The 12,161-nt window shown below is 34.8% G+C and overlaps 1 protein-coding gene across 2 annotated transcripts in view; it reads right to left on the reverse strand.

Moving 5' to 3' along the window:
- ZCCHC7 (zinc finger, CCHC domain containing 7) overlaps positions 1-12,161 on the reverse strand; it is a 250,835-nt gene that overhangs the window by 51,433 nt on the left and 187,241 nt on the right. For both annotated transcript variants that reach the window (XM_008587885.1, XM_008587816.1), the window contains exons 3-5: positions 7,087-7,130; positions 5,536-5,661; positions 4,348-4,518 (exon numbers count right to left, since the gene is read on the reverse strand). In XM_008587885.1, coding sequence (XP_008586107.1) covers positions 4,348-4,518; positions 5,536-5,661; positions 7,087-7,130 — 341 coding nt within the window. The remainder of the gene's footprint in view (positions 1-4,347; positions 4,519-5,535; positions 5,662-7,086; positions 7,131-12,161) is intronic.

Genomic DNA, 12,161 nt, shown 5'->3' on the forward strand with positions numbered 1-12,161 from the left:
TATATGACAAACCCACTGCCAATATCACCCTGAATGGGGAAAAGCTGAAAGCTTTTCCTTTAAGAACAGGAACTAGACAAGGAGATATAACAACTACAATCCTTTGAAGTTGTTACAACAAGCAAACGGAAAGGACATTCTTGGGTGGGAGGGGGGAGAGGGAGGAGGGAGGGAGGTTTCGGTGATGGGCCGTAATAATCAACCACATTGTATATTTACAAAATAAAAATTTAAAGGAAAAAAAAATTCAAAAAAAAATATATATATATTTAGCCAATAGGAATTTAAATATATATCAAAAAGTGTATTATGGATTCTTAAGAAGAAAAAAAGCTATGATCCTAGGTTTCATTAATAAAATACGATTTGGAATGGAGAAAAAATAAATAAATAAAAATAAAAGAGTGGCTCAACTACTGAGCTCCCCAAAAGCAATGGCATTTTATTCTTGCACACAATGGTCAAATTAAAAGAGTTATTAGCACAGACTGGGGTAAAGCACTGAGCAGGAAATTTGAGAAAAAAGTTGCTGAAGAAAGGGAAAATTTTAGGAGGTTTGGTTTTCATTTATATATCTGACAGTGACTGACTCAGTCATTATACTTTCACGAAAAGGGTGACAATCCAACAATTAAGACTTGAAGCTGGGATGGTCTCTTGTGAGTAGCACGGTCCTGCGGTATCACAGAATTGGTTTTGTGGCTAAAAATCAACCTATACTGCTTTCTTGATCTGTACAAGTTCTTTGAGGAGCTAAAAACCTAAGCTATCATTTACTTTTATCTTCATTTGATTTATACTATGTTGATATTTTAAATATCATGAGTTCATTATTAAAGTTGCTTATTAAATCTATAATATCTGCAGATTTAAAACAGAAACTTGAGAGATCCTTGGAGCAGGAGCTAAATTGACAATTGTGAGCTTTCTCCATGTACATTCATGAGTATAGCATCATTTTAGCTTCGAGACCTTGGGCAAAGCTTAACCTTGCAATGTCTCAGTTTTTTCCATTGTAAAATGGGATTAATAAATAGTACCTACCTTACATATGGTAGTGAGGATTAAATAAATGACTGACTCAATCACAAATATCTATTGAGCATCTACTATATGCTGAGAATACAGCAGTGAACAAAGCACTCCTCTCCCCCAGCACAGTGCTTAAAACACAGTAATTAATTATACATGTCATTATCTTAGACATAGCTCACAGAGATATAGCTCACAGAATGAGACTTGGTGTGTAAGCTAAATGTATATATATACTTTAAACTTCTCTGTACATTTAAAGATTGTTAGCAAGAAGAGAGAATCTATGGCAGATTCAGAACTGAAATTCTTTCCACATTCCAGATCCTTGTCCTTTGGAAAGCACTAACTATGCAGGCTGACTTTAGTAGGCTTTGAGCCATTTTTCTATTCTTTACATATATTGTAAAACTCTGGAATTTCAACCAAATACTTTTACACAAGTAGTTAACCAATGAGGTATTTCCAAGCAGATATCAGGAAAGATCCTTTTATTACAGCAAGAATTTGAGTGTGACATCAGTTTTCATTACAAATTCTCTTTAAACATATGTATCTGGTACTCTGGCAAACAGAGGTCCAGGTTGTGGTTACAGTAATGTATAAAGTAAAAGTGGAAGTTCTTGTCCTTCTCAATTTATAAAAGGTTAGAGCATCTATAGTTACCCAGGGTTTCAGAAATCCTCTGTGAATGAGCAGTGAGTCCAGCAGATTGGAAGATGAAAATGACAAAGAAAGGTAAGCATAGTATTGCCACAGGGTAGGCAGCCAAAGATATCTACACACAGAGGGAGGAGTAATGACTTAGAAGCAGCCATGGCAGGTGAGGAAGAAGCTGATCATGTGGGTCAAGGAAGAAGAGCAACAAGTATTTGAGAGGGTTGCAGATAGCCCAGACTTGACCGGACTCCAAGGGAATCCTATACCAGGTGGGCAGGCTAGAAACAGACCAATCAGTTTCCAGAACTTCATCATATAATTAAAACAAAACCAGTAGATCTCGGCAGATTTGCAAGAAAGGGTACTGCTTTCTCTGAAGTTGGTCATAGCCTAACCCTCTCTTAAAAACTCATAATCATTGGGATTATTAATCATCAAGGCCATTTCAGATAAGAGTTTAACATGCATTAGAGGCCAAAATTAAAAAGTTAAACAGAATGGGCTATGGATTTAACTCACAGTTGATTATATAACCTTTTTCAAGTAATTTTTAACTGCTCTGTACTACAGTTTCTTATTTAAAAAAACTGCTTATGATAATGTATGACCTCCTTCTGTTATCACAGGCAAATAAGACCATATTTGTAAGAACTTGAAAGAAAAGAGTAAAACCAAATGTTATTTAACATAACTGCCAAACTAGAAAATCTTGCTAAGAAAACTGTAATTGACAGCAACAATATACCACTAAGACAACTTAGTATTTACCATTTTTAAGACTTGATATATATATATATATATATATATAAATAAAATATATATATAAATAAATAAATATATTTATATATATATATAAATAAAGGTTTAAACTACTTTGAAATGAAATAACTTCTATCTCTGTATCCAGTCTTGAGAATTAGAACACTAAAAGTAATCAATCATATTCAACCTCATTAGTGGCCTAAAAAAATACAAATTAAAACAATAATATATCATTTTCTCCTTATCTGATTAGCCAAAATTTTTAAAGATTGATAATATTTAGTGCTGATGAATGCTCATTTCTCTAAACACTGCTGGTAGGTGGACACACAGGTACAATCTTTTAGAAGAATAACTGGACAATATTTATCCAGATGTAAATGTCCATAACTTTTAATTTCACAATTCCGTTTACAGAATTTGACTTATCAAAACAATTCTTACACATACATAGATACACACATACAAAAATTCTTACAATCAAAACAATTCTTACACATACATAGATACACACACAAAAGATATTTACTGCAGCATTGCTTGCTTAAAAAAAAAGTAACAATCTAAATATAAATTTGATAGAATTATAATCAATAGTTGTCATATTACTTACCTGAGAAACACATTACCACTCATACTGTAATTTGTTTTAATCTGAAATTCATTTCAACAGAAAGCCACATTAATTTTTTGAGCAAAAGGCTATAAGTACACTTCAACATAAAATCAGCGAAATGTTTGTGCTTTTGTATTATGTCTTTGGGAAGTATAAATTAAATGGAAAATATTTTTATTATTTTTTTAAATAGATAAGTAATGCTTGAAAATACAGAGAGCTAACCCTTTCGTAAATGTCCCTTAAACCAATTAAAATCAGCACCTAGTTATAAGTGAAAAATGACTTTGTACTGATTAGCTATTAATATAAAATAAACATATATTACTATGTAGTAAGCCAGGCAATTAAGAACTAAAATGACAGACCCTTCATGAGACATTCATCAGGAATAAACTGAATGTAGAAAACTAAATATTCCAAGTCAAAGCTGTGTCTACTTACTTGACCAGCCCTTCTATTCTATAAAATTGCCACTACAACACTACATACATTTACAATATGATACAATGTCCAAAATAACATTTTTAATGTGCTGCAAGTAACTAAAATATCCTCCAAATTACTTTTTTTTTTAATCTAAAGAAAGAGTTAATAAGACAAGATATTTAAAATATTAGGTGGACTGTCCTTCTTGCCTAAGATGATTATAACAGCAAGAACCATCAATAAGCAGCACTGAACCATAGACACTTGCATACAACTGCCAAGTGTGTATATATTTTCATTTAAATATGTATGAATATGTACATACTACTTATGTTATTTATTACATACATCCTTAATTTCCACATTTACTCGGCAAGCACATCAAGTAAAGGGGTTAGCATTGGCTAAAACATTTTTTTTTTTTTTCGTGTCCGGCAATGGATCGCAACCCTCAGTGTCGCGCCCGTACCGGACCGGGACTGGCAACGGGATCGCAACCCTCGGTGTTGCGCCCGCTCCTCACTCAGCCAGTGAGCGGGAACCGGTCTGTATGTGGGATCCGAACCCTCGGCGGGAGCGCCACGGCGCTCCCAAGCGGTGCACTGTAGCAGTGCGCCACCGGGCCAGCCCTAAAACATTTGTTGATGCTGCCTCCTGATGAACTATTTAGTGGGATCCTAACCCTAAGATTTAGAGCACTACTTCATATGTTCAGTGGCCAAAGGGACATGACTATCAGTCCATATGGTGCAGAGTAGACATTCTTTTAGGTAGGCTGACTGGTAGTTACAAACTGGCACATTGCCCCTAAAGCCTGACAACTTAGTTATTATAGGCAGGATACTCACGTCAGCATAGTGGCCTATCATACCACATCGGTCACATCGTTTTCTCCAGAAAAATCTTGCAAGACATCTGTGACTAGAAGACATAGGCAAAAAACAGTCCCAGCAAAAGCTAGCTGGACAGGAATACTGAAGGTGTCCTCTCTCGGAGCAAAGGCAGCAGGGGCGAACTTTCTATATAGCAGACAAACAGAAATCTCTTTAGCAAAACACTTTAGTCTCAAATAGCAGAAGATTAATATTTCTTTTTCTATATAATCCCATAAAATTATTTCTAATTTGAAACTCCAGTGAAGGTCCAATCTTGAGCATAATTACAAAACCAAACAAAATGTCTGAACTTAGAACATTAACACAAGCTATCTGTACACTATGGTTGCCAAAAAGGCTTAGTCTGCCTGTACTATCAGCTAGCATTATTTCTTATGCCTTGTCTTATAGAAATACTAAGTTACTTCAAGAAGTTCATGGAAAAATGGAATTAAAAGATAATAGGGATCTTTCCATGAACTTTCTATATTGACGAAGTAGAAGGTGTCTAAAAGAGGAAAGTAGGATGATGAAGATATCTGGAAGCTAAGTCATAGGAGGAACAGATACAGAAGAGGTTGTTTTGTCTGGAAAAGCAAAAACAAAGAGGAAACATGAGGGCTGTCTCAACTATTTGAAAGACAGTCATTCAGAAGAGAGAGTGAGTAATGGAAGGAATGTTTGTTGAAAGCTTATTATGTTTCAGAGAGTGTCTAAGAGCTTTAGTTCTGTGTTCCAAAGATTGATGTACGTGCTTAACATAATTTACATCAATAAACATTTATAAATTCCTAAAATTATAATTTTCAAACAATAAAAATTATCCCACAATGAAACAGCTGTCTCATAAAATAGAAGGTTTAGAAGTGAAAGGGGTCTCAGGAATCATCTGATTCAATCTTCTCATTTTATAGACAAGAAAACAGAGGCACAGAGGGTTAAACAATTTGCCCAAGGTCATACAACTAGTAATGGGAAGTTGAAATGGATTCCAGGTTTTTCTGACTCTACATTTATTGTTCTTTCCCCTACACTAGGCTGTGAGCTACATGAAATTTAACACACAGACTACAAAAAGATTTGAATTCTAAGGTAACAGGGTTTCAACCCTATGATTTTGATTTTAACAATCTGGAAAAAAGTAGTATATATTTCACGTACTTGTGGTAAGGGGCAGTTTTTTGACAAATGGCCACATCTGTCACAATTTCTACAGGTAACGTTTTTGTTGACTGAATAGTATCGGCGGGTCCATTTTCCAGATGATCTGTTATTACCTATCTGAGCCTAAGGGGTAAAAAAAAATCAAGAATTAAAAATAGTCATTTTACTTTGTTTAATAAAACGCGTCTACTCTGCTTTTTTGGGGGGCAGCTGGCTGGTATGGAGATCCAAACCCTTGATCACCATTCTCTAACCAACTGAGCTAACTAACCAGGCCCCATGCACTCCTTTCTAAAGACAACCATCAGTGAGTAAAGAAACATCAAATCAGTCCCATTACCTTGACAGGGCAAGAGAGTTAACAGTTATATACATCTGTTTAATTCAGAACCTAGCAACAGGGAACTTCATGATCTCTCTTGTTTTCTTAAAAAGAGGCAGAAAAACATAAAAGGAGGTGCCATAAAGATAACTGTTCCATTTTGTCTGCCCCTCTTGCCCATTCCTTTACCCTTTTACATATGATTCCCTTTCTTTTGTATCTTTCTCTATTTATAGTTCAGATCTAGCAGGGGCACTGATGCATAATTTAGATATTCTGATAGTACTCACGGTCAAAGCCATTGCTGATTTTTATATCTGAATATATACCTACCATATTTTTCTGAATAAGAGGCCTACTTGAATTTTTAGTCAGTGGATGGTTTTTTTATGATTTTGTCTTTTATAAAATTATAAAACTACATAGCTACCAAATACATCCCTTCTTTTGAACAGCACAAGATTACTCCCTACAAGACTGGATTATAATTTCTAAAAGGAAATGAGGTAATTTCCTTCCACTTGTGTCTTTTTATGATTCATTCTGACTACAGTGACCAATTCTGGCTGTCCCATATTCTAGCCAAAATTTATTATCTTGCAAGAGAATATTAGCAAAGCATAGCATATGAAATATCTAAAGAGAAATATGTAAATCCTAATCATGCTTTTATCTTGTTTAGTAGAATTCCACTTTTGAAAAAGCTTTCATCTTCCTTGTTATTCTGCTGAATTGGCCAAGTAGGCCATAAATTGGATACGATCTAGATATCTCTTAAAAGTTCTACCAAGTTATAGAATTAGTCTCTCTTTTTTAGCACCTGCCACAATTAAGGCTAATAATTGACAAAGACAAACACCTGCCACATCCTAAATATACTAACCATTTCCCTACACTGAAGAAGCAGTTATTTCTGGTGCTGATCTTTAGTAGTATTAGGCCATATGGGCTGAAAGGACTCACCATGGCAGAGAACAAACAGAAAGGGAAAGAAGACTAAATCATTATGGCTATTCACTGACTGACAAAAATCAAAGCTGAAACAAGTTTCTGAACAGCTAAATAACCCACACATTAAAATCAAATCTTTTCTTATAAGCCAGTTGGACTACTGCTACTTAAACTAACCTTATTAATTTTCCAAAAGTTATAATGAAATAACAGGAAACTAAAAATCAAAGAAAATTAACTTGTTATTCAGAATTTCAAAAACAATTTGATTTTACCTCAATGTCTTTATCATTGATGAACCAGTTTACACCATCTTCTCCTACAAAACAAATAAAATGTTATTCAACCATGGCATCTTTAAAGCACTCATAGATTGACAACAGATTATTCATAGACTGACAACAGATTGTTACTACTCAAATTGGACCCCAAAGCCATAGTGAGAAATCTGAATACCTTAAACTCTTATCTTAGCTCTGTTATTTGTTGTATGGCTCTGAATAAATGCTTAACCTCTCTGAGCCTCAGTTTCCTTACCTGTGAAATGGGGATAATAGTACTTGCCCTGTCTGCCTAAAAAGTCCTGTGAGAATCAAATGAAATATGTGAAAATGCTTTGAAAAGCATCAAACTATATAAAAATATAAACTCCCCCATTACCTTTATAACTCTCTAAACCCTCCGGCTACTTACTCATTACTGAATACTTGCGTAAGTGTGAATAAACCTTGTCTTTTCTCCAGTTAATCTATGCATTGTCAGTTAACTCACAGGCCCCTGATTTAGACTGAAGTCAGTAGAGGAAAAGTTTTTCCTCCCACCATCAGTATTAACTGTACCCACTAGCTTTCCATTCTAGGTAACTTTCATTATAAATTTTTTAAAAATTGGACTTTGAATACTATCTCACTATTATGGTTAGGAACTTAGCAGTGTGATTTATAACATCAAAAACAGTAAAATAAAGAAAAAAAATAAAGGAGGTCAAATATCCAGAAACCACTGATTAACCTAAAAATACAACTGTAAAAACCTAGAGGGGGGAAAAAAAAAACCCTACATTTTTCTGTATCAGCCATTTTCTTCTCTGCACTGTCCCTTTACAAACCTGCAAATGGCTACTTTTCCTTTGGTCTACCCATGGCCAAAGAGGAAGGGAAGTATGACTAATGCAGAATCTAAAGTGCCAATGAAGGACTGAAAGATTTTTTTCTTCCCCCAAAGCAAAGTTAAGATTTCTTCCTTCCTCCCACCTTACTATTTTCCTGTCTCAAAAACACAAATCGAGCTTAACTCGATTCTTTGAAAGGAATTTTGAAGAGACATGAAGTAATGTACGTTTTCCCAGGCCTACCAGGAGTTAAGTGTCTAGAGATATATTTTAAAATAAAATACTTTTACTAAGAAAACAATGAGACTGTGTTACAAAACAACCAATCCGTAGGAAAGCAGAGATGCTGTGCTGATGATAATTTTCTTTGTAAAATTTGGAGGCTGCATCCATATACTGAGAGTGGAGAATACATTAAATAGCAGCAGCTTCTATTCCTTCATCATCACCATCCACACTATTATTCTTTCATTCAAAGGATGCACATAAGCAGCATGCTATGCTATAACTTTCAAAGCTGCCTTTTGTATTCCAATGTTAAAATTCAAAATGATCACTTGTAATCACATTAATTATAAAACTGAATTAATATTGTTCTTAAAAATTAAATGCAAAACCAATGAAATGCCAAATAGCAATTGTGACCACTCCCCAACCTCCAATAAATTTATACATGAACAGAGAAGAATGAAAAAGGAAGGTATGAGAGAGAGAGAGAGAGAGATTGACTCCGTTTAGATTGTTTTAATATTTCTGTGGAACAATAATCTAGGTGATATCGTAACAACTCCTTAAAAATTTATCGTACATCCTTACCATAGGAAATTCATCAATAAGTATACAAAATAGGTTTCAGTTATAGATGAAACCCGTACTTCTCAAGTGATAAATGAAGCAAAGACATCATGAGTAACATATAAGCCAACTGTTGGCACTACCCCAAGGTTCTAAAGTTTCAGTTTTGGTTTGACCCTGGTAATGACAGTTGACTCCTGCCCTTACTCTTTTACCTATCCTGTTCATGTCTAAACTCCAAATCCCAATCCAATGGAAGCCTTGTCTAGGGCAACTCATTAGAACTTCCACAGGCAGCCAATTCTCCACTTTGTTAAATTCTGGGTGACAGAAAACTGGCTTCTAGTCTCAACTCTGCCTTTAACTTGCCATGTGATGTTTGGCAGGCTACTTAACCTCTCTAGTTCTGTATAATAACTGGGTTGAATTAAATAGCATCCATAGTACGTTCTAGCACTAAGTTCCTATGATTCTATCTAATTTTCTTTCGATACATTTACTGGAGTCAAATACATTCGTCACTTAATTGTGGTCAGAGCAATAGCTGATAATTCTTTCTTTGCATTAAACCAACTCAGTTTAACAAACATCTACTGAAAGATTATAATCAGCAAGATGCTGGAGGGTAAACAAGGAAGAGTAAGAGCTTATAGCCTAGTAGAAGACAACAAGGAGACAAATAAAAGGAGAAGTAAGGAGTAAAAGAAGACCAAACAAATAGGTAAATTTAGAAGAACAGATAATATCTGAATTTAAGGGAGAGGGGAAAAAGGCACACAAGGCTAGGCCATGAAGGAAACTACTGAGGTATAATTTACATATCATAAAATGTACCCAAGTAAAAAATAAAGTATGATGCATTTTGACAAATGTATGCACCTGTGTAGCCACTACACTAACATTCCAAAATGTTACTTTGTGCACGTTTGCAGTTCCCCACTCCAGGCAATCACTGATTTGCTTTCTGTCACAATAACATTCACTTTGCTTGTTCTAAGATCTCACATAAATGGAATCGTATATTATGTACCATTTTGTGTCTGGCTTCTTTCACTCTGAATATTTTAGAGATTCATCTATGTCGTAGGGTAGTAGTAGTTTGTTCTTTTTTTATTGCTGAGCATTATTCCATTGTATGGACATAATTTATTGAGCTATTCATCTGCTGATGAACATTTAGGTGGTTTTCAGTTCTGGACAATTATAAATAAAAAAGCACAATAAATGTTGTAGTAAAAAATCTTTTTTTAAAAAAATTGACATAAGTTTCTCATTTCCCTTGGAAAAATAACTAGGAATAGAACTGCCAGATATAGTAAGTATATCTTTACCTTTACCTTTGTAAGAAACTGGCAAACTATTTTCCAAAGTAGCTGTGTCATTTTACATTCCTATACAGCAATTCCAAAATTTCGCCAACACCTGGAATTGTCAATCTTTTAAATTTAGTCTTAGAATGGGTGTGTAGTATTGCATCATAATTATAATGGGCAAAAATTCTCTGATGACTAATAATATTGAACATATTTTCATTCATGTATTTATTTGCCATTCACACATCTTCTCTCAAAAACTTTTCAAATTTGTTGCCTATTTTTAAAATCAGTTGTTTCTTTTTCTTTTGTTGGGTTGTCTTCTTATTGAATTCTAAGAGTTCTTTATAAATTCTGAATACAAGTCTTTTATCAGATATGTGATTTGCAAATATTTTCTCCTAGTTGTGACTTGCCTTTTCATTTATTTTTAAAGTGTTATTAGAGCAAAAGATTTAACTTTTTTTTTTTTTTCCTTTTTGTCTTTTTTTGTGTCCGGCAACGGATCGCAACCCTCAGTGTCGCACCTGTACTGGACCGGGACCGGCAACGGAATTGCAACCCTCGGTGTTGCTCCCACACCTCGCTCAGCCAATGAGCGGGAACCGGTCTGTATGTGGGATCCGAACCCTCGGCGGGAGCGCCACTGCGCTCCCAAGCGGTGCACTGTAGCAGTGCGCCACTGGGCCGGCCCTAAAAGATTTAACTTTTAATTGTCAAATTTGACAACTTTTTTCTCTTAGTTTGTTTCCTGTGCCCAAAGAAATCTACCTGTGCAAAGTTACAAATATTTCCTGTTTTCCTCTAGAAATTCTATAGATTTAATCTTTTTATGTTTATGTTTAGGTCTATTACCTATTTTTTCCCCATATGGCTATCCAGTTGTTCCCACAACATTTGTTTGAAAAGATTATCCTTTCTTCATTGAACTACTTTAGCAACTGTTGAAAAGCAATTGACCATATATAGATGGGTCAATTTATGGAAGTTCTATTGTTCTCCACTGAATTATATGTCTATTACCATATTGATTACTAAAGCTTTATTTAAAAAATCTTGAAATCATGTAGGTATAAGGCTTCCAATTTTTTTGTTCTTTCTTAAGATGCGTTGGCTAGTCTAGGCCCTTTTGATTTTCTGTGTAAATTTTAAAATGTTTTAAACAATACTGAGTCTCCCAATACATGAATATGATGGATTTCTTCATTTATTTTGGTCCAATTTTTCTCAGCAATGTTTTTTCAATTTTTAGTTACAAGTTTATAGAAATACAATTGATTTTTACTTACTCACCTTGCACCCTGCAAATTTGCTAAATTTACTTAGTTTTAGAAGCTTCTTTGTATACTCCTACCAATTTTCTATATACACGATCATATTACCCATAAATAAGGACAATTTTACTTCCTCCTTCCCAATTTATATGTCTTTTATTTCTTTTTCTTACCTTGCTGTATTATATAAAACCTCCAGCATGATACTGAATGTAAGTGGTAACAGCAGATAATCTTTGGCTGGTTCCCAATTTTATGTAAAAAACTATATTCAGTCTTTTGCAATTGAGTAAAATATTTGGTGTGGATTTTTCATAGCAGGCTGAGAAAATTTCTTTCTATTCTAGTTTGCTGAGTTTTTAATATGAACAGATGTTGAATTTTATCAAATGCCTTTTCTGCGTCAATTGAGATGGTCCCATGGTTTTTTTTCTTTTATTCTGTTAATATGGTGAATTAGAGTGATTCATTTTCAAATGTTAAACCAACCTATATTCTAGGACTAACCCTACTTGGTTAGGATGTATTATTACTTTTTAATACATTGCAGAGTTCAATTTGCTAAATATTTTATTAAGAATTTTACATCTGGGGCCAGCCCGGTGGCGCACTGGATGAGTGCGCCGCTTGGGAAGCGCGGCGGTGCTCCCGCCCGAGGGTTCGGATCCCACATGCAGACCGGTTCCCGCTCACTGGCTGAGTGAGGCGCGGGAGCAACACCAAGGGTTGCGATCCCGTTGCCGGTCCCCAGTCCGGTACGGGGGCAACACTGAGGGTTGCAATCCGTTGCCGGACACGGAAAAAGACAAAAGACAAAAGACAAAAAAAAAAAAAAAAAAAAAAAAAATTTTAAATTT

This window comes from Galeopterus variegatus, unplaced genomic scaffold, assembly GCF_000696425.1.
Source record: "Galeopterus variegatus unplaced genomic scaffold, G_variegatus-3.0.2 Scaffold11, whole genome shotgun sequence".
In the NCBI taxonomy this organism is placed as follows: domain Eukaryota; kingdom Metazoa; phylum Chordata; class Mammalia; order Dermoptera; family Cynocephalidae; genus Galeopterus; species Galeopterus variegatus.